This window comes from Ascaphus truei, chromosome 2 (genome assembly GCF_040206685.1).
Source record: "Ascaphus truei isolate aAscTru1 chromosome 2, aAscTru1.hap1, whole genome shotgun sequence".
Taxonomy (NCBI): Eukaryota; Metazoa; Chordata; class Amphibia; order Anura; family Ascaphidae; genus Ascaphus; species Ascaphus truei.
Window position 1 is genome coordinate 34214235 of NC_134484.1, and position 24810 is coordinate 34239044.

The 24810-nt window shown below is 39.5% G+C and overlaps 1 protein-coding gene across 5 annotated transcripts in view; it reads left to right on the forward strand.

The window, feature by feature from the left end:
- Positions 1–24810, forward strand: part of ADCY8 (adenylate cyclase 8) — a 464483-nt gene that overhangs the window by 256156 nt on the left and 183517 nt on the right. For all 5 annotated transcript variants that reach the window (XM_075582007.1, XM_075582004.1, XM_075581999.1 and 2 more), the window contains 3 exons: positions 4797–4924; positions 7608–7766; positions 9994–10264. In XM_075582007.1, coding sequence (XP_075438122.1) covers positions 4797–4924; positions 7608–7766; positions 9994–10264 — 558 coding nt within the window. The remainder of the gene's footprint in view (positions 1–4796; positions 4925–7607; positions 7767–9993; positions 10265–24810) is intronic.

The window sequence follows — 24810 nt, forward strand, 5'->3', positions numbered from 1 at the left end:
ATCTTTTTTCATGATTTGCTCCTTAGAGGAACATGTGCGCCTATGTTTTTCATGTATTTTATTTATTAATAAATATATATAGTGGGAAGCAGGGGTCTCCTGAGTTGAACTCCATTAATTTCAGCTCTTGGCAACCCGTGATTCCTGAGATTACAGTACCTCCGTATCTCATGCCGGTAGCAGCCCTGGCTGGGCATGCAAAAGGCAGATTAAAGGTCACGCATCATGTAGGCCAACAGGAAGCTGCAACGTTTTATCTGTTGCAGCTTCCTGTTGGCCCGCATGACCTTCACATTTGCAGTAGATACCGGAATTACCCATGGAGGTAAGTGTCTCGGGAAGCAGGGGGTCCCAGGACCGGACATTAATGCTCTCCCCCCTGACTACTACCTAGGGGGATTTTTTTTTTTTTTTAAAGGAAATGCTCCTTTATTTGTGAGTTGTCACAAACTTTTCACAAAAGTTCACATTTAAATAGTATTAACAGATTTGTGTTAAATGTATGTTTTTTTTATATATATATATATATATATATATATATATATATATATACGTGTGAAAAAATCCATACATGTTGACCACAGTAATGGATGGATATTTGTGGTTGTCAGTTCAAGATCTCAGGTATCAAATGCAAAAAAATATACATAGAAAATATGCATTGTTGATTAGATAATAAATCTAATAAATCTATACCTTCAGATTAATGTTTATACAATACCCAGACATTGTACAGCACACAAGATTGTGATCCTGTTGGTTCGCAAGGGTCTGATGTTTATTATGCGTTAGTGAAGACTAACAAAGCCACATATGGTCCAAGACACATAATACATTAAAGCAACATAAACAATTTTGCAATTATAACAACATAACATAGACGCTGGCATCAGTACCTATGTCTAAACCACTGTAGGCAACACAGAAAATTAAATCAATACGGTAGTAACCCAATATAGTGTTAGCTTGATGCTATAAAAAGGCTATAAAAAGGCTTAGATGTATGATTGTGGCAAATAATTTAATGACATAACCTCTTGGCTACATTGGTAAATAATGTGTAACAAATTGGTAACCAAGTTGTTGCAATGTACAGCGCAGATAATTGTAAATCGAAACATTTAATCTGAAGCATAATAGTAACGGTGTCGCTAATCAGAAAAACGAACAAAACCTTTATAGTCAAACATACATGACCTGTTAAGGCAACATGAACAGTTTTACAGTATTAACCATTTAACCTAAATATTTATAGTTTTAAACATGTCACAGAAATCCATGTCTAAACCACCACTAGAGACATCAGTAAAGTAAATCAATGAGGTAATAACCTAAGATATTACATACCTTGCACCATGAAGGTCAGCGCTCAGGGCGCCAATTATCATTGGATTTAAGGTTAATTACACTGTCATCACCAACAGGCAGGGTTTTACATAATAGTGATGATTACTAGGAATATAATCAAGATCAATTATCATTTTTGTACTGTCAATTATCCCCGTATGTCAAGAAGCACAGAAAAATCTCGATATAAATATTGATCATTGTTACTTAATTGTTTTTCACATGATGGTTGTTTTCAACCTGGGCTTATTACCAACTGATTTGAATTGATTGACTGATTGATTTCAGCTGTTTCATAAGTTTGTATGATATAGATGCCTGGACGGTGTATAAAGTGACCCCTCCCTGACCTTTATCACTCCTTGAGAAAGTGCCAATTGGTGTGAAACGCGTAGGAGATACTTTTTTGGTTTGTTTCTATTTCACTTTTGAAATCATTAAATAATGTATTTTTTCCTTTTTCCATCATCTGCTGGTCTCCTGTCCTATCTGTGGTTTGTTCCCTACCGCCGATCCACCTACTTTTTTCTTTGCATATTATGCTATACTGTATACTACTTTTTTGCAGAAATATTTACTAGCATACTGTGTATATATATATATATATATATAAATATAAATATATATATATATATATATATATATATATATATATATATATATATATATATATATATATATATACAAAATGCAGCAGAAACTCAAAATGTATAAAGATCAAGACTAAGTTAAAAACAGCTTTTAAATAAATTCACACTGATAGGCATTTTTCACTTAAAAATATAACACTTCTGAGCCTTTTTACAATTAAATATACAGATGCAGCAACGAGTAACCAAACACTTGCCTTTGAAAATCTGGGGCAATACCCCAGTAATGCTGCAACATTTCTGTGACATTTCTGCAAACAGACTAATGGCCCATCGGATTAACACAGTCTCATTCAGTTTGAAAGGGACCTTCAGAGACCCCCACTGTGTTAATCCGATGGGCCATTAGTCTGGCTGCAGAAATGTCACAGAAATGGTGCCGTTTACTGGGAGATTGCCCCAGTTTTTCCAAGGCAAATCATCAGATACTGGTGGCTCCATCTGAAGGTGTTGAGTTCCTATTGGGTGGCAATTTAAATCCCCTTTAAATACCAGGAAGTAATACTGGTAACTTCACCGGTAAGTATCTCAATGAGTACCCAGAGCTGAAAATAAAGCAGTTCAACCCTGTCTAAAGAGGGTTGTTAGTTAGAGGGCATTGCTGCTTTAATGCCTTCAGTGCTTGAGGGGTATGCAAGTCCATTTACTATTCTAATGCCTCTGACATTAAAGAGATTGGTAAACAAGGAAATTGTTTGGCAGAAATATAGATTGACATCAAGCACTGCAGTGTTTAAACTAAATATACATCCTGTTTTGTTATATAATGTAATTTAAGAACATGCTAAGTTATTTATATCCCTAGCTCAGTCTCAATGTCATTTGGTCATTCATCTTTACTGTATAAAGTTTTCACAGTTTTTCTTTGGTTTCTCTATGACGATAACTATAACTATCTGAAATAACGATTAACCCCCTTTGGATATATTATGTGCTATCCTAATTTAAGTACTAATTTAAATATTGCAACATATCCCATCCCCCTCTTTTTATCATTTTTTCATTTTTTGACTATCTATTGCAATATAGTAAAACTAAGAATTCCATATAAATGAGCTATGCTTCATCTTTTGCAAAAACAGTGGTGTCCTCATAACCTTTCCATAATAATTTATGTAATAAGGAAACACCACATCTTGGAAAGGTTCAAAATCATGTAATCAACGTTTTAATAGGTATCTTTCAATCATGTATGCAAATTAACTTGTCTATAAGTACTGTGGGGTTACAGCCAATGGGTTCCCCTGATGAAGTCATCCTGATGACGAAACGCGTAGGGCGTGGCTGAGACGGAGGAGGCACTTTCCCACTGAACTCAGTGCACTGCGGATGCAGTATTGAGAGCGGCAAGCCAGACCAAAAAGAGCGGGCAGATCTCCACTATTCCTGGTGGTGCAGCAGCCAGAACGAAGTAGGCGAAGTCTGAGGCTCCCGGAGGGATTTCCTGTTGCGGGGCACACGCCGGGAGGACGTCATTTCCGGTGAAGGAGACTGCGCAACACGTGTGTAGGAGAAGATTCGATTGCTGTTCCAGACGCTACCGGAGGCTTATGAGGGCCAATCTCATAACTGCTTGTTATTTCCGTTTGATTTGTGTGCGCCTGTTTTTTTCTCTTTTTCTCTCATATATATATATATATATATATATATATATATATATATATATATATACAAAATGCAGCAGAAACTCAAAATGTATAAAGATCAAGACTAAGTTAAAAACAGCTTTTAAATAAATTCACACTGATAGGCATTTTTCACTTAAAAATATAACACTTCTGAGCCTTTTTACAATTAAATATACAGATGCAGCAACGAGTAACCAAACACTTGCCTTTGAAAATCTGGGGCAATACCCCAGTAATGCTGCAACATTTCTGTGACATTTCTGCAAACAGACTAATGGCCCATCGGATTAACACAGTCTCATTCAGTTTGAAAGGGACCTTCAGAGACCCCCACTGTGTTAATCCGATGGGCCATTAGTCTGGCTGCAGAAATGTCACAGAAATGGTGCCGTTTACTGGGAGATTGCCCCAGTTTTTCCAAGGCAAATCATCAGATACTGGTGGCTCCATCTGAAGGTGTTGAGTTCCTATTGGGTGGCAATTTAAATCCCCTTTAAATACCAGGAAGTAATACTGGTAACTTCACCGGTAAGTATCTCAATGAGTACCCAGAGCTGAAAATAAAGCAGTTCAACCCTGTCTAAAGAGGGTTGTTAGTTAGAGGGCATTGCTGCTTTAATGCCTTCAGTGCTTGAGGGGTATGCAAGTCCATTTACTATTCTAATGCCTCTGACATTAAAGAGATTGGTAAACAAGGAAATTGTTTGGCAGAAATATAGATTGACATCAAGCACTGCAGTGTTTACACTAAATATACATCCTGTTTTGTTATATAATGTAATTTAAGAACATGCTAAGTTATTTATATCCCTAGCTCAGTCTCAATGTCATTTGGTCATTCATCTTTACTGTATAAAGTTTTCACAGTTTTTCTTTGGTTTCTCTAGTACAGTATTTCACTCCCACATTATATGCAGCACCAAGATACAATATAACCATTACTGACTATTCTTTTTTTTTTTTTATCAAATAAAATACTCCAGGGTACGTTTTGGTTGATGATCCAATAAAGATATGCCTTCCAGGAAAATAATTCACAACAATATATATTTAGTAATATCCATAATCTTTACTGGCGTGTTTATACTCTCTTACACCCATACAGTATTTGACACTATTTGCCTACTACTAGGAATCAACCCTTATTTTTTATTTTAATATATTTTTTTAGGAACATCATTGCCTTAGAATAAAGATCCTGGGGGATTGTTATTATTGTGTGTCTGGACTCCCTGAACCTCGACATGACCATGCTCATTGCTGTGTTGAAATGGGACTCAGCATGATCAAGACCATCAGGTAACTGCTCTTTTTATTTGCTTTATTGTTCAGTGTGTATGACTTGTGTGCATGTGTTTTTCAGAGTATTAAAGTACAGTAATATAAAGTTAAAGGAGCAAAACATGGTTTTTTTTTGTTAATAGGTAGGAGGCAGGGGGCTCCAGAGCTGAACAGTGTTAATTTCTGCTCCGTGGACCCCCTGCTTCCTGAGATACTTACATCCGAAGGTGATGCCGGTAGCATCTCCACAGGTTTAAAGTCCTGGCCAATACAAAGCTGCAAAGGATGGCATCACAGCTTCTTATTGGACCACGTGATGCGGGACATTTAAGCCACCATTTCAAGAGCCTTACATAGCTCAGCCAGAGCTGCTACTGACATCCCCTTGCTAGGTAAGTATTTGGGGAAGCAGGGGGGGGGGGCTCCAGAGCTGAAATAAATGCGGTTTAGCTCTGGTGACAATATGCTTCAAACCAATAACTATAAAAAAAAAATTACAATTAAAAAAAGGGAATGCAAGATTGCTGCTTTAAAGTACTGTACTACCTTTTTCTCTGCCATATGAACAGGGAAACACTATTCATTCCCATATTCTCCATGCATTGTCTCCAGTTACCTGATCAATCATTTTTATACAGTACAAACCTGAATTGAGTTTCTTCTATTATTTCGCCAGTGTTATGTCTGGTACTTTTTAACTGGGAGACGTATTGGCTGATGCCACAGAATGTCATTCACCAAGCAGGAGCTGAGATATCTTTACTGATGGACCATCAACATTTGACCATCAACTACTGTAGCATTAAAAAGAGATTTGTAGATTCTGGACCAAATGTGAAACTTAATCTAGATCATTTGGATTTTGTTTATATATTAAGGATCACGTTTCAGTGAAAGAGACTCACTTTAAATTACAGGCTTTTCTACACAATCCTGCTTATGCACGTTGTGATACTTTACTGTATGTTCAAAATTAAATAAATTAGAACTATTAGCCAGAAGATTGGTAAACATTTTAGTTTAGCTGTAAATATACTGTAAGTGGGTGCCATTAATATTAGAGTTAATTAGCATTTTTTCCAAATGTTCTTTTTGAACGGGCAATATAGAATGACCCCTTAGGGATCTTAATGAAATGTTATGTTGTTATTTCTTTTAACTTTCTAAAATAACAAGAATGTTTTTTTTGGTTTGTTTTAAAAAAAAAATGTAGTTGCACAAAAATGCAAAACTTTGACGAAAAATGTGCTCATCTCTTTTTGTAATTCCCAGTTTTTTATTGTACATTTTTATATTTTTACTAGATGTAAATGTCCTATGCAAGAGAGAGCTTTTCTGTCGTGTTATTGGGAGAATTCTCAACATTTCCTTATCTACAGTACTTATCACATGAATGGATACGTTTAACAAGTGGATATTTTGTAGCTAACATTTGTGATTCATTACAAAAGTATCAAGTCTGCATGCTGCTGTCCAGAGGCTCCTCTGTCTTTTATGATGATGTAATCACTTAGACATAGAGGAGAGGAGCCCCGGGCCCGCAACATACAAGCTCTTGCTACAGTAGGAGTATAGCAGGGAGCTGCAAAGTTCTCCACCACCACACCGACGACAGGATCAAGTAGAGACCACGTGAGGGGTGATCTTTGGGGGCACTGATGTTAGAGAGGGTCCCTCCCTCCCCCTGTCAGAAGGAGGTGTTGTTTAGAGCTTGGCTTTTTCTTAGTTTTATTTTGTGTTATTTACTTTTTTAAGTGATATACTGCAATCTCAGAGATATCATAGGAGTTTTCTCAGGTTGTTACCTACTTTGTTCAACTTTGTAATATGCTCTAGTACAGTGGTTCCCAACCTGTTCTGCGTTGTGCTCCCCATGATAGAAAATATTTGTTCTACAAATCCCTAAATAATAAATCTTAGCGCCTACTTATCAGACTACTGCTGACATAACTGTTTGAAGCTCCTGCTGTGGTTGAAAGCGAAACCACCCAAGCTACGGTGCAGTTTGGGGCCTTACTAAGTGCACAGACCCGACAGGGGCTTTACAAACGCATTAGACTGCCTGCGATCCTCCATCATATGTTTTCTTTTGGCAAACTCCTTGGACACACCTCACAAACCCCTTGTTGGGAAAAACTGCTCTGGAACATCTACTAATGATAATGGGACTTATCTTTAATAATATATCACACAAGAAGTACACTCTGTTCCTACAGGCAAAAATATCCACCATTTGGAAGGGCTATGGTATCATTTACAGTTAGGTTCAGCATAAATGTAGATCTTTTTAGGAATTAGTAGTTACAAATATTACCATAATTATGTGGTAAAAAAAAACAATACTTTTTTTTATAGTTGTTGTTTAAATGACATTTCCTTATTTCCTGTACTCTATATATTTATTTATAGTAATTGTTGTTTCATTACATTTCCTTATAGCTCTGTATTATAAAGAGATATACAGTACATAAATACCGTTAGTAAACACCTTTATCCTACAAGGTATTACTATCCATACATGATACTTCTAATAATGTTAATGCTTACTGAGATCATTTTATTTCACAGTAGGCTTTGAATTTTATTAACACTTAGGCAGTTGTCCCTATATACGTTGAATTGCAATGAATGTAACACTGAATGAATTAAATATTTTGGGAACATCTTTTAATATATTTTCTGCATTTACATATTTGGTTAGGTATGTAAGATCAAGAACCAAACATGACATCGACATGAGAATAGGGATACACTCTGGGTCAGTCCTGTGTGGCGTTTTGGGCCTGAGGAAGTGGCAGTTTGATGTATGGTCATGGGATGTGGATATTGCAAACAAACTGGAATCAGGTGGAATCCCTGGGTAAGTAACATCATGGTCTATTTCACAAAATACTCACATTAATTACCCTGAAGATTATATCGGCAAATTATGTCTTGTTTTTTTTTTTGTTTTTTTTTTAAAGAACACTTTGTTTTTACAGACTAAGGGCTTTATACTACCGGTATATTGTCCAAAGTGGCCATTCAGGCAGATTTTGTAAAAAAAAAATGTTAGGACACAAATGGCTACTTTGGACAATATAGACTTTCCCTCTAAGTCAGAGTTCCCCAACTCCAGTCCTCAAGGAGCACTAACAGTGCAGGTTTTACTGATACCCCTGCTAGAGCACAGGTGGTTCAGTCAAAATGATTGGGCCACCTGTACTAATGAGAGGCTATCCTTAAATCCTGCACTGTTAGCGGTCTTTAAGGACTGGAGTTGGGGTCCTCTGCTCTAAGTGATCTTAATGAGATGCAAGTCAGAATCTACACGCAACACATTACAAATGTGAGATCCTATTGATATGGATTAACTAAAAGTAGTGTGGTATCTTATCATCCGTACTGCTCACAAGTACTATTTTTAGAAGCATATGCAAGACAGAAAATTCTTATACTATAGGGTTGATTTGTAAATTAGAAAATTAAACTGAGGTACAGTATGATGAATATTTCATTTTATGTTGAAAATTGATCAAATACGACACATTCCGGTAACATTGCTTTCAATTTGCAAATAATTCATATTTTAATTACTGGAGCCATCATGCAATTCTTTGAGTCACATCTATTAGTATTAATATAATATGAACTACTCATTTGCCATGCAATACCATCGACATTTGGTGCAATGTACATGAATTCAATTATACAGGTTGCATTGAAAATGTGTAGTTTTGTCATTGTCATCAAGAAAATTGACTTTGCAATAACAGTAAATGGTTAATAATAACAAACCCCTTTTCCTCACTCTATTCATTTAGGGATGTATATACATTATTTGTATTGATATGCCCTTTCCAGCATGCATAGTCACCTTAATCTTATTATTACATAAAGAGGCAAGACAATTGGATATGGTTATAAAGGCTGCAGCATTATTTTATTAATTATCAAAACTCAAATATCAACATAATCCCAAGCCTAAGGAATATTTAAAAAAAAACAAACACCAACAATGTCTCCCATCTAAGAGCATAACTCATAAAAACCATACAATACAATTAATAATACAATGCTTTATCTGTGACAACCATAACATTTTTATAGTACTGTATGTCAATGTAATAAATAGTTAAGAAAAGGATGCATATAATTTACACCATACACACAATATTTGTTTAAAAGAACACAATAACACACTTCCAAAGTCACCTTGTCTTGCACTTATTTAAATATTACCTACAATAGGGTGGGCAGGGAGGGAGCTACAAACTGTATTTATGTAAAAAATTACACTGTCATTGACCCTTCATATAACCTTCCCTTACTGACCTCATGCTGACCACTCAAAATGCCACCAATCCTAACCTGCAAACATTGCCCAAACCCCCAATCAGAACCACACCACCTTTGGCCACTAGCCAATGGCCAGTGGTCACTTGTAGCACGATCCGACCAAGGGACCGTGTTCACGTGGACATGCTGTCCCTTATTCAAAGGCCAAGTCCTTGCACTTTAGGTTCATACAGGGAATATAATTTGATATACATTTTGATAAGCCCTATTTATTGAATTTATTAGGCAACATATTTTTTCAACAGTTGAGTTTGCATGGAATTGAAAAAAACATACTGTATGAAATGGTTGAAGCAAACATTTGTATGTTGTTTTACAAATTGTAGTTACTCTATACTGCTAGTTTAGTTTTCTGGGGTATTTTGTACAGCCCGATGCATGGATTATTTAACCTTTACAGCATTCTAGCACTTATTTGATTACATCTTTTTTTTTATAGGCAGCCAACATTATTTTCAGTACAGTACGTTGTTTATGGACAATCCATTTTGGTGTGCAGAATTAATCAATTTAGTTTTTCAAATGTCAAATTTGAACCCCTAAGGTGGATTTTTATGTTATAATGAGCCAAGACCACTGTTATTGAAGCGTTGGTTTTTATTTACTTCAAGTATTTTTGTTAGTAAGAAGGTTTGATGAAATAGAATGCATGCTATAAATACACACACACGTTAAGCACTCTCCTGTCAGAACTAAGAAAGGCTTATTCAGCAAGCAAATAACGTGGAATACCTTATCTTTCTTTATAGGAGGATTCATATCTCAAAAGCCACTCTGGACTGTCTTAATGGGGATTATAATGTAGAGGAAGGGCACGGTAAAGAAAGAAATGAATTCCTGAGAAAACATAACATTGAGACGTACTTAATAAAGCAGCCAGAGGAAAATCTGTTGACTTTACCTGAAGACATAGTGAAGGAGTCTGTCAGTTCCACCGACAGAAGGAACAGTGGGGCCACGTTTACAGAAGGATCTTGGAGCCCTGAACTTCCATTTGATAACATTGTGGGGAAACAGAATGTAAGTCAAACTTTCCTTAATGTCAACAAGTATAACGCATGCTTGAATGGAGCTCAGTAATGGAAGCCTCAGAGGAAACAAATTCATCTTTAACCTTTTCTTTAACATGCAACTTCAAATGATTACGCAAACCTCCCTAGGGCAGAATTAACCTACTGTATGTATCAGTTGAAGGAAATGCCAGCCCTGCTTGGCTTATCAAAATTAAATACCATTGAAATTTGAGTAATCAAATACAAATGCTATGTGTGCAGAAAATAAATCAAGATTATTAAATGTAGAGCAAAGAAGAAAAAAAAACTATGAATGTATAGTATGTGATTGTGTATTGCTAACCCTCTCCTCAACCCACACAGGTGTGTTTTATGCTGGATATGCAAATTGCATGAACTGATGCATGAATTAAAAAAATAGCATTGTAGGTGAATGTGCTCCTGAGATAAACATCATTACACATTCATTAGCAGACACGTGAAAAATGCAAGGAAACAATGATGGTTAGATACAGTAACATGGTTTTCTCCAGACGAATGCACAAAAATGTCATTTACAACGGTTTGGAAAGTATGTCAGACATTTTACAAGGCAAATTAATGTGTTCTTTAACGCTTTCAACATCATATTTCCGGTGGCACCTCTCCGTTTAAACAAAGAAAGACTCGCTTATCAAGCCCAGCAACATTTTAGCAAAGCCAAACAGATTCATTTCAATCCAAGGAGAGTAGGGATGCAGCTGGGCTTTAAGGAAATAAACATGTTGTCCAGTTTATATAGTGTTCTCCAAGAGTGTTAGACGATTCAACCATTTGATCAACATCCTCTAAAAAAAAAAAAACAATCGGAAGAAAAGTGTTTTGCAAAAAAATCACAGTACTCAAGAATGTGCAGAACGTTTGGATAAAGTCGCTCCTTTATAGAGATGTGTGAATGTCTGCAGATGTGCTTTGCAAACATGTTTTCGGTTTTCTCTTAAATGTAACTCTTTTTGGGAAATATCACATTGCTCAGAATTTCCCCCAGACATATTGCCACTTTTCACCAAAATGTAGCACATCTCTACTCCTTAACATACAATAGGGTAATTGAAAGCTTAAAGCAGCACTACATGCTGCATTGCGTCGTTTTATTTTTTTATTACAGGTTTGAAGCAGGGGCGTCTCTGGAGCTGAACCCCATTCATTGCAGATCTGGGGACCCCCTGCTTCCAGACATACCTCCGTAGGTGCTGCTGGTATCCCTGTGCATTTTAAATGTCCCGATCATGCTAACAATAGGAAGCTGCAACAGATTACATCACGGCTTCCTATTGGCCTGGTGACATGGGACATTTAAAGTCGCCATTTCATTAGACACACACGTTCCCTTGCTGCAGATTCCGGGACCCCCTACGGAGGTAAGTATCTCTGGACACACGGGGTCTCCAGAGCTGAAATTAACAAAGTTCAGCTCTGGAGACCCTCTGCTTCAAACCTGTAATTAAAAGAAAATACCATTTTAAACAGTCTGCAGCATGTAAGGCTGCTTTAAGGCCTGATTTGGTACAAAGTAACAGTTTATTAATAAAAGACATCTATGTGAAAAAAAACTTGGAATACAGAAACTTAGCATGATGACACTAAATAGAGTTTACAGTAGCAGTTAGTTGTGGCTAAGAATGAAACCTGATGCTGTCATTTTCATGAAACCTCGATGAGAGGGATATTGAAAAGCTTTACATTCTCAAAACAACCGTACATTCTTCTGCCACTTAAAGATTGACAAGTCATTATGAAACAAGCCAGCCAGATACAGTATGCCTCTCATACCTATGTGTAATATTTTCATTGACATGATATGTCTATCTTTTGCTCCATACACTTAGTGCTATTTGAAAGAAGATAAAAGCAAATTGTCTGTGAAAGTTAAAGCTTGGTTATTGTTCAGTGCTGCTGTCATTGTCACTTGCATTAAAACTGCTCTACAGTAGTAGACTAACAAGTGATTTGTCCTTCGTAAGATTGTCATTGTCACATGTGGAACTGATGATAGTGCATGGTGCATTGTTTGCAATGTAAAGCATCCCTGGTACCTTTGTGTGCATGCACTAGGTCACTGTTTAAATAGGCAGTTCAAGCGGCACTTTAAAAAAATGTTTTGTTTTAATATATGCAGCCTTTGATTACCTTTATTGAAAACTAAATTACCTAAGCTGCTGATTGATTAGTGCTCCTGTGATTGATCAACGATCAACGATCCTGCTTACAGTGTTCACTAAATGGCTGCCTTTCAGTTTCAATCAATTCTTCAATCAATGTAACTCAGCAGCTACAATGTATCCTTATATTACTAAGGTAACATTATCTATTGTTACAGTTTGCAGTTCAAACTGCAGGGGATATTGGCAACAAAATATCATATACAGGGAAGTGTTGCAAAGATCTTGCCCTGCTGGGGAGGTGGGCTAAAACATGCTATAGAAATCAAAGGATGCTCAGTATATTAAAACAAATTAAAATGGCATTAAGAAAAACATTTTTAGTAAGTATTATCTAATGCTACAGAATAAGTTTATTTAAAAAAAAAATCACATGTAGGACATTGCTTGGATTGCCTCTTTAACTCTGTCGTTTTAAATTGTGTCACTGTGTATTTCATATACCTTTGCAATAAATGTGGCATGCATGCTGCTAGTCTTGACAACATGTTGCTATGATTTATCTTATTATTTTCAAAGCTTAAACAATATGCACTTTAAACTTGGTAATGCTGAATAGGCCTCAGGAGACAGGCTCCTGTGGTTGATATCATTGTTGTAGAGTCAAGACATTGTATCTGAATTCCCCCGTAAAAAGATCACGTTAGTATTACCAAATAATGATAATGTTTTATGCACTTTATTTAGCATTCAATTTGAGAGGCAAATGAACAGCGTGAAAACTTCTAAATCACAATAACACTATTATTTGTTTCTCATACATTGTCTGTGAGTGGGTAAATAAATCCAAGATGGCTTGGTTTTCTGTTGTTGACTAGCTATAATCCTTTTTTTTAATATAAAATAGTAATACATAATGGTTTTATCAGACATAACCAGGCATATTTTTCACGTAACATAAAATAGAATAAACATTGCCATAAAAAAAAATGTATATAAAAAAAACCAAGAGCATATTAGGGGCTAAAGGAGTAGATTAGTGGTACACTGCCCTTGAAGTGAGAAAAACAGGTTTAAATCCCATCTCCTTGTTACCTTGGGCAAGTCATTTTGTCTCCCAATGCCTCAGGTACAAAAGGAGGATGACAACATTCTATGTACAATGCTGTGTACATTGTCAGTTCTATGTAACAAAAAATAGTTATTATTGTAAACTTGGGATGTACGACACACACGGGGATGTATGACATTCTGAACTTCTATGCATCATTGTTTCCCTTTTCACAGTCGTCAAAACATTAGGCCAGGACAGAAAGGACAAACTTCACAAGCACTGCACTCTGCACACTTTCCTATAAGGATCAACATTGTTAGGGATTCTACGTTTAGTAGTGATGTATATTTTATTTTGCATAGTTTAGAGGAGTTATCCTTATTAATTAAATATTAATTAAATATTAATGAATAAATAATTACATTATTCAATTAATTCACTTTTTGAAAGGCTATCATGGACACAAATAAAATTATTTTCTGACTGTATCTGTACATTATATTTGAATGGAACATACAGTATTCAAGATTGAGATCTCATATTGTACAATGTCTGTAAGACCACCTGGCATAGTCCTAAAAATACTTATTTCTGGTGTTGATTAAACAGCACTTAATAACAGCAACATGATCTATCCCTTGAAAGGCCATTATGATGCCATTGAACATAGCCGCAAAACATTTACGACAATGAGCACTATTTGTGTTTTGCTTTGTTCTTTGCTCTCTCTGGCTTGCTAGGAGTGATGGAAAAGGGGATGACCACTTTCGCATAACTAGCATGATCTGAGGATAGACTTTTGCCCATGTTTTCATTGAGCCAGCACCTACTTTATGCAAGTTAATATAGTCCTACATATATTGAGCAAATCAAGTCATTGTGTCATTTATGACATTACCTCTGATTAGAGCATGGCTGTGCTAAATTGGATTAGAACATTATGAAACCATTATTACGCATTAACTCTAAACTGACAGCATAGCAATGGCACACAACTTGTCATTTCTGTTTAGCCTCTACGCAACCTAAACGTAGCCTGTAGCTCACTGTTCCTACAGTACCTGGCCTTTAACTCCCTATTTCCAGAATAAGCGGTCATGCTTTGGAGTAAACAAGTTTAGACTTTCACTGGGAGGGTAGGGAATTTATGGGATAGGTTCCACACAAAGGGAGTGGCATATACTTTATTATTATAAGGTGCCTTATGTTTTATTTCTTGTTCTCAAACATGCTGTTCTTAGTAACACTTTTTTCTAGTGGGGAAAGTCTCAATGAGAGTTTTTTTTTTTTTAAACTAACAAAATACTTTAATTTAGAACCCCTGATCCTCCTCAAAGAATTAATATACAGTATATTGTCATTAAGTGTAACTATACTCACTTCTTTGATTAACAAAACGGGTTACTCCTACAATAAGAGATTTATGTCCAACGCAAAAGATATCTTTAAAAAAAAAAAAAATCTAGTCCTATCCTACATGTCCCAACCTTCCATAATATTTAATAGACTTTATAGGATTCACATAATTATACAATAGTTGTTTTTCTTGTATCAATACGACAGTTTTATACTTAATTACAATGCACAGTTTTAGCACTTAAGAGAGTACACAGTGTACTTTACCTACTGTATGCTGACAAGGAATTTGCCAAGTAACAAGCATAGGGTTCTGATTATTTAGTACAATAATGCATTTGTACATGTTCCATTGTAAGTAACTTAATAACTGAGTAATTAATTATATTTGCATAATATGTTATCAGCATGAAAATATCTGTATTTTTATTGAAAAGAAAAATACAGACGCGCACGCTCCATAGTGTAAGTGTTTAATGAGTATTTCATTTAATTTAAATATCAATCCATTATAGAAGCACTCACAAACATGAAAAAATTGCCTTGAAAGAATGCCTCTCAGTGGTTACCAGTCAGCATAAACGAGTGTCTTTAGAGAGGGGGTTACCTGTTTCTTTGCTCTACGTCCTGATCATCAGAGATGGTTGAAGGTATCAAAATGCAATTCGCAGACGGATATTCGCAGGCGGTTTGGACAGTAAAAAATGCAGGCGAATGCACTTGAAGCCCCCGTTGTTTTCCCTTAGTGCGAATGAGTCCCAAGTGCTACTGTATATACAGTATATTTCCTCAAACGAATAAGTCATTGTAACTCAGTACTAATATGCAGAGAGATACGCGCTCAAAAAGAGCACACCTGGGATACTTGCTAATAAGATATGATATTGACTCCTATTAGGCTATATCTCACGTGCCTCAGTTGTGCTCTTGAGATACGTGGGATATATTTGATTGTGCGGTGGCAGACGGTGACATTGCGTGACAATGGTAGGCAAATCATTTTTCGGAATGAATTGGAGAGCAAAGTCACTGCTACAGTATAATTACACTCCGTTCCCTGTTAGTGCTTACAGATAGGAAGGGGTTATATAGAACCAGAAAAGAAAGCAAATCTTAAAAGACAAGATTCACAGAAACTCCATAACGGGGCACTCAGGGCGGGTTGAAAAAATTACAACATTTATTAAATATGCACTCAATGGTCAAACAAACAAGACACAAGTAATAAAAATACTAAAAAAAAAAACATATATAAGTAGACCGTCTCCAAAGTGCTAAAGTCAAAAAACAGTAATGCCAGCAAAGAAGTGTGGTAGTGTACAAAGAAGTATCACATACAGGTGCGACAACAAGTATTCTAACACTTGCCTTAAACTTTCCTTGGAAAATCTGGGTTTATCACCAAAAAGACCCAGGTACATGCTGGGTACATGCTGGGCACATGCTGGGCACATGCTGGGTACATGCTGCAACATTTCACACATTTCTGCAGAGACTAATGGCCCATCGGATTAACATAGCAGGGGTTCCTGGCAGTCCCATTCAGTTTGAATGGAACTGCGAGGGACCCTCGCTGTTAATCCGATGGGCCATTAGTCTGTCTGCAGAAATGTGTGAAATGTTGCAGCATGTACCCAGCATGTACCCAGCATGTACCCAGCATGTACCCAGCATGTACCTGGGTCTTTTTGGTGATTGCCCCTGATTTGTTTTAGAATAATCGTCGGCACTACAGTAATAGTACAGTACCAACTAGAAAGAAAAAGTACCCCAGAGGGTGCAAAGGGTACTATAACCTCACAGTTAAACCTCACAGCAAATCCTTTAGGTCCAGAAGGGGTCAAAATATCACCTCTCCTGAAAACTGGATGTCTGTACAACCGGTTAAATAGATGCAAGGGTGCACCTCAAGTCAGGGTAGATGTAAATACAATGCATAGTAATCCCTGGTGGAAAGTAGCAATTGCAGATAGATGCATATAGTAATGACTATAGCTACTAATTAAAGTATCAAATATTGGGAGAAAGTAATAGATGCTGCTGCAAAGCAAGTAGCCATGATAAACAGTAATTAACAAGGGTGGATAGATGGAAACAAGTATCCAGTCCCATGTTTATACAGACCACTCTTGTAGATATGCTGAATCTAATAGATACTGTTCAGCATGAGTCCAAACTGCAGCATTTCCTCCCAGAATAGGTGGTGATAAGTGCCCTATCAGAGTAAATGGGGGTCCCAAATGAGCGCTGAGATGTATCATGGAAGCCAGCAAATCTCTAAGTAAACCCCACAAACACCAGTATAGTCAGGTAAATCCCTGCAGTCCACGAAAGTAAGTGGTTAACCCATGACATGCAGCAAATGGAGTAGTATTCTTGAGACCTCCACAATTTGTCTGCCCAAGGTGATTCCATATGCAGACTCCCCGGTACAAACACAGCACAACCCATATGCAGCTCGGAACACAGCTGACTTGCTGAAACAAGTCAGGTAATAAGGTAATGAAAGGGTTAACCTCTCCCACTACCAACCCGGTAGGCATAAACACCCACCACGGGCCAAATACCACCTTCATCCACCTCTGCTACCCACAATAAACATGAAAACAAAATATAAACACAATACTAAACAATACACCCATTGATTAACAGTGTGGTTACCTATGCCCTCAATAGGAGCAAAGATAACCCCAATGGCAATGTATGGGCACCCTCTCTAACCCAACACATACAGTAAAGTAATGGGCAAATTTACTATTATCCAGATCTGGATAAGAGCTCAGTTGCCCATTCAAAATAAAACATTATCCAGCCATCATAGAGTAAACAAAAGTCCTACTTACCCCTGCCAGGATGAAGGCTGTCTCATCACAGTCCTCCATGTCCATGTCCTCTGTGGCATCAACAGTACAATAAAAAACAAACTAATGGCCACTAACCCCTTAATCACCTTAGTGGTTAGTAACCGCTATGTTAATTAAGGTATTAACCCCCTCCCCCACTACCCACCCAGGCGGCTTAACCACCCTCCCCAGGGCAACTACCCACACCCTCTGCTCATTGATTGGCACAGTGGTACATCGTGCCCATATAATATGGCCATGATTTGCAACTATGGCAGTCAATGGACAACCTAAAAATAAAATCAGCATAATAAAGACACAACAATTAAAATAAACAATCAGCAAAAATACACAACAATTAATAAAACTGTCATGGTAGACCAGATATTTACACCTTTTTGACCAGGATCATACATTGAGCAAAATATGTAAAGTGAAATAAATTGTGACTTATTCGCATGAAAAGGCATACACACTATGATACACAAACTACATAAGAAAAGACACACTTACTTGGGAACTGGGGTAAAAAAATAGACTTTCCTAGCTGCTCTGCACTCGAAAATAGAGTTTTTCATTGACCGGGACTTAGCTCCAAACGTCCTGGGACTAAAATCGGCTTAAAATCCCAACCGCGACCGCTATGTTCGTTTTTGAGAACTTGGTCCTTAAAAGGTGGACTTAGAAAATATTCTGAGTAGATTTTCCTGAAGCTGGTGCTCTGCTATTCGTGCAAGAGCATATTTTAATACATTTCAAAATCCTGCCACAGTTCTGGCGCTTGAGAATCACTCGAATGATTGGCTGAGTGGATTCTTATAGTATTTTGGAGTTCATGTACAAAATACTACAGCCAATCACAGCGTGGGAACTTTCCTTCCAGCCAATCAGAGCAAAGCCGGTACTGTGAAGCCGGTCAAGTGGGGATTCTGAGTCTGCCAAGGGACATGCACAAGTTTGCCACCTAATCCCTTGCTATTCAGATGCCACCTGATCGGTCAGGCTCCTCCAAGTCTGGTGGGGAAAATGGTTGTCCGGATGACTTCCATTCAAGTACGTGGGTACTTGATTCCTTCCCTCCTACCTAAATGGTCTTCACACCTCAGGCATCCTCTGGTGGCTTGCAACTCGGATGTCCTGCAGACTTACTGGCACCCAACTTGGTCGCCCTGGTAGCCTTTTGGAATATTGGTTCTGAAAGTCCCAACTTATTACTGTGCACAACAGTACATACTATATTAAACCCAATGTTAATAAAACTATACCGTTATATGTCCTAAGTCTCTGGGTATGGGGAATAGAATAGAAAACTGCACTTTATTTTCTATTAGCATATATTCCCCACACACTATCTCCTAGACTTGGACTGGACTCTAAGAGTCCCCTCACAACCTCATCTATGGTTGGAGAACCCATGAACCCCTATATAGGTTCTGGGTGACCTTGGCAGTAACTGGGTATCCCCCTTAACCTAGGGACCCATCATAGTTACAGGGACACTTTGCATCCCTTTGCAAATTTTACCTTTCTGGGCTGTGCTGAAGCAGGGAACCCTAGCGGTGAGTCGCACAAGCGTTTTCATGTTTAGATATTGCTGGGACCTGATTCCCGGGTAAATTTTTAGGGGAACCAGCAACTCTGGACCCCGGCTAGCTACTGTAGGCACATTCTGACAACAATTCCTCTGCAAAACCCCCCTTGAAGCTCATACCCTAGCAATCCCTGCTTGCTGGCATCCCTGGAAAGGCAAAACATAAAAATTCTTTATTGTCACACAATTACATATTATGCAGATACAACGGTTAGACTCAAGAGCTGACACTCTGGAACTCAAAAACATGGATCAGAGGTAACAAACGGGCTTAACCTTTATTTGAGAGCCTGATTACCCCCTCACGTCAAAAAAACCAGCACCAAAAATACACAACAATAAAATAAACCAAGGGCTAAAAACACAAATCAATTAAAAAAAAACAATCACCAAAACAAGAAAGCCATTTAAAAAAAACAATCACCAAAAAAACACAATTAAACAAACATGCAACAAAAATACACAACTAAACAAACCAGTCACCAAAAAAAACACAAAAACAAACCAAGCAAGAAAAAAACACAATAAAAAAACAAGCAATAAAAAATATACAATAATAAAACAAGCACCAACAATACATAATAAAATAAAAACAAGCAATTGCCAAAAAATTGATTGCTTGTCACTGTATTTATCTATACCTCTAAAGAGGCATAGATCAACACATTGGCAGGCAATGGGCAATCTGAAATAAAAATATGCGATGAAAAAAAAATACAATCAATATTTTTCTTACTTTTGATGTCTTCACCATCCGATTCTGAGTCCAGCAGCAACCTCTTCATCCTCAATGCAATGCTCCTCAACTTCTGGTAAATCCTTCTTCTTTTTTCTTCTTTATTCTTTCTTCTTTATCTTCATCTGTCCATTGTAATCCAATAGGCGGATGTTATCACGTTGGCTTCTTAAGTTCAAATGAGATGGGACAGGCCTTATATAAGCCCTGTGACGTCACATTTGAGTGTCATATGGTACAGCCCCAATCGATTGGATGCTGTACCATGTGACAAGGTTTTTTTTTTTTTAAAAGGATGTGACATCATCTTTAAGGGAGGTACGTCACATCCTTAAAAAATGGCTGCCATCACATGGTACTGGAATCAATTGGATTGTGAGATATCTCCTATCCGATTGGTTGAAGTACCATGTGACATCTTCCATTTTTTTAAAGGATGTGACATCATCATAATGGGATGATGTCACATCCTTTTTTTTTAAAATGGCTGCCATCACATGGTACTGCAACCAATCGGATTGGGGGTGTACCATGTGATGCCTCACATGGTATATCTTACAATCCGATTGGTTGGAGTAACATGTGATGGTAGCCATTTTGTTTTTAGTGACATCATCTTAAATAGAGGGAAGCAGAGCCTACCTGTTTGGCTGGCTTCCCTCCATTTTGATGTCACATCATTTAAAAAAAAAAAGGAATTTGTCACATGGTATACCATACAATCGCATTGGGGGTGTATCATTCGACATTCAAATTCATCTCCTCTGTTTCTTCCTCCCATCCTACACCTCTTCCTAGCTCTCCTCCTGCCTACCTTGACTCTTTTTCCACTGTCTCAGAGGAGGATGTGTCGCTGTTGATCGCCTCTTCTCCCTCTACCACTTGCTCTCTTGATCCCATTCCCTCCCATCTCCTAAAACCTCTTGGTTCTACTATAATCCCTATGCTCACACACATTTTTAACCCCTCCCTTTGCTCTGGAACCTTTCCATCCTCCTTCAAACATGCAACAGTTATACCATTACTCAAAAACAGCATGTCACGCTTGTGCTCCTACACACAAGCGCAGGGAAAGGGACCCGATAGCGAGGTGGGGAAGCCGCAGGAGACACAAATGTAAGTGACTTGCCGTTCAGCTGGGGATCGGCGCACGTAGTCACGTGAGCGCGCCGCGCGCATGAGAATGCGCAACGCGTCCGGAGGTGCGGAGACAAGCTCAGAGACACGACTAGCCCAGCTGCAAGTGTGCGCATGCTCTGGCAGCAGAGCGGGGATGCACGTGTACTCAGGCACCAACGCAGGGGGAAGCCAACGCTTCAGCACAGGAGTCTGGAACGGGAACCAGGAACTAGGAACATGGAACAGGAACATGGAACGAGCCGGGGAGGATAGAGTCCAGAGCACAAGGTAACATCCACAAGGGAATTGCTTCTTGGAGGACGTCCAGCCTCCTTAAAGGCATAGTGCCAGAAACAGCAAGGTGCAGCGAAACTGAATATAACATAAGGGTTCTTAGTCTAATCCATTGGCCAAGGAATTATAAGCCTGCTACCACGTCAAGGTGAACCCTACTAAGCAGGTACCTACACTACCCGACGGTAAACTAACCTCAGTAGTAAATGAGTGACTGTCCCAGTCTTCCGGAATCCAAAGGAGATGAGTAAAGGTCCCAAGGAGGTCCTTGCAGGAACAGTGTGCAAAGATAGTACTAGCAGGCACCAGGGCAGGCAGCAAATGACTAATAGCAATGAGAAAGTCAAAGAGAGGCTTACTTCCTGTCAGGAGAAAGAGGGCAGGATTTGCCAGGAAGCAAGATGGCGTTGTTTGCTTCAGAAGCCTTAAAGACACAGGATCTTGACTCGCAGCTAGAGGGCGGCGATAGAAGAAAACAGGTATGGAAGGAACACGCCGCAGGGGGCGTGTTCCGTGCATCGTTACAGTACCCCCCTCTTAAGGAACGAACTCCGAGCAATCCAACAGACTAAGGGGCAGCGATGCATAGGAAGAAAGACTCGCAGCTAGAGGGCGGCACACGCCATTCCGAGAGACAGGAAATCTTAACTCGCAGCTGGAGGGCGGCGCACGCCATACAGGGTGACATCAGGAAAACTAGGCAAGAGGGCAGTGCCCGCCACACAGAGAATCAACAGGGAATCTTGACTCGCAGCTAGAGGATGGCGCATGCCATACAGGGAGACATCAGGGAAACTAGGCACACAGGTAGAGAATACGCCACAAGGGGACGTGAAACTTGACTCGCAGTTGGAGAGCGGCGCACGCTGTCACGTGTACATGCCACGCGTGAGAGAATGCGTGACGCGACCGGGGGTGGCCGGGCTCCGAGATACGAGTAGGGAACTGCGGGTGTGTGCATGCTCTATAAGGAGAGCAGGAACTGAGATGCGGCAAGTAAGGAGGAAGCACGCCAGAGGGGGCGTGCTCTTGGATTCCCTACAGTACCCCCCCCCCTTCAGGATCGGACTCCGAACGATCCTACTAGACTAGGGGGGACTATAGGATCTCCCAACATTACAGGGATACAGGAACATGAACATGGAACAGGAGAGAAGGCGGGGCCACCTCTGTGGGTCCGTTTGTTTGGCTGGACATAGTGTCACGCTTGTGCCCCTACACACAAGCGCAGGGAAAGGGACCCGATAGCGAGGTGGGGAAGCCGCAGGAGACACAAATGGAAGTGAGTTGCCGTGCAGCTGGGGATCGGCACACGTAGTCACGTGAGCACGCCACGTGCATGAGAATGCACGATGCGTCCAGAGGTGCGGAGCCAAGCTCAGAGACACGACTAGCCCAGCTGCAAGTGTGCGCATGCTCTGGCAGCAGAGCAGGGATGCGCGTGTACTCAGGCACCAACGCGGGGGGAAGCCAACGCTTCAGCACAGGAGTCTGGAACGGGAACCAGGAACTAGGAACATGGAACAGGAACATGGAACTAGGAACATGGAACAGGAACATGGAACATGGAAGGAGCCGGGGAGGATAGAGTCCAGAGCACAAGGTAACATCCACAAGGGAATTGCTTCTTGGAGGACGTCCAGCCTCCTTAAAGGCATAGTGCCAGAAACAGCAAGGTGCAGCGAAACTAAATATAACATAAGGGTTCTTAGTCTAATCCATTGGCCAAGGAATTATAAGCCTGCTACCACGTCAAGGTGAACCCTACTAAGCAGGTACCTACACTACCCGACGGTAAACTAACCTCAGTAGTAAATGAGTGACTGTCCCAATCTTCCGGAATCCAAAGGAGATGAGTAAAGGTCCCAAGGAGGTCCAGGCAGGAACAGCATGCAAAGATAGTACTAGCAGCCACCAGGGCAGGCAGCAAATGACTAATAGCAATGAGAAAGTCAAAGAGAGGCTTACTTCCTGTCAGGAGAAAGAGGGCAGGATTTGCCAGGAAGCAAGATGGCGTCATTTGCTTCAGAATCCTTAAAGACACAGGATCTTGACTCGCAGCTAGAGGGCGGCGATAGAAGAAAACAGGTACGGAAGAGGGCGTGTTCCGTGCATCGTTACACAGCAAGCTTGACCCTACCTGTCTTTCTAACTATCATCCTGTCTCCCTCCTGCCTTTTGCCTCTAAACTCCTTGAACGTCTTGTATTCTCTTGCTTGCTCCATTTTCTCAACACCTATTATTCTCTCCTAGACCCTCTACAATCTGGCTTCTGCACTGCCCACTCTGTGGAAACAGCCCTCACTAAAATAACTGATGACCTCCATGCTGCCAAAGATAGAGGTCATTACACTCTGCTCATATTACTCGACCTCTCTACAGCATTTGACACCGTGGACCACACTCTTCTCCTTCACATTCTCCATACTCTTGGTATTCGGAACAAAGCTCTATTCTGGATCTCATCCTACCTCTCCCATCGTACTTTCAGTGTCTCTTCTGCTAACACCTCCTCCTCTATTGATCTCTCCGTGGGGGTACCCCAGGGCTCTGTACTGGGACCTCTTCTCTTTTCTCTGTACACACTCTGTCTAGGTAACCTAATAACATCTTTTGGGTTTAAATATCACCTCTATGCTGACGACACACAAATGTACTTTTCAACACCCGACCTTACACCTGCTGTACAAACCAAAGTTTATGATTGTCTCTCTGCTATATCCTACTGGATGGCCCTCTGCCACCTTAAACTCAACATGGCAAAAACAGAGCTCCTCATACTTCCTCCCAAACCTGGCCCTACTACCTCCTTCCACATTACTGTTGGAACTATGATCATTCACCCAGTAATCCAAGCACGCTGCCTAGGGGTCACACTCGACTCCTCTCTCACATTCGCCCCTCACATTCAAAACATATCTAAAACCTGTCGCTTTTTCCTCCGCAATATAACAAAGATAGCCCTTTCCTCTGTTGCTCGACTGCTAAAACTCAGACTCAGGCCCTCATTCTCTCCCGTCTTGATTACTGTAACCTCCTGCTGTCTGGTCTTCCTGCCTCTCACCTGTCTCCCCTACAATCTATCCTAAACGCTGCTGCCAGAGTCACGCTACTCTTTCCTAGATCTGTCTCAGCATCTCCCCATATGGAATCCCTCTCTTGGCTTCCGATCAAATCCCGCATCTCACACTCTATTCTTCTCCTCACTTTTAAAGCTTTACACTCTTCTGCCCCTCCTTACATCTCAGCCCTAATTACTCGTTATGCACCATCCAGACGCTTGCGTTTTTCTCAAGGATGTCTTCTTTCTACCCCCTTTGTATCTAAAGCCCTCTCCCACCTTAAACCTTTTTCACTGACTGCCTCTGAATGCCCTTCCCCTCAATACCCAACTAGCACCCTCTCTATCCACCATTAAG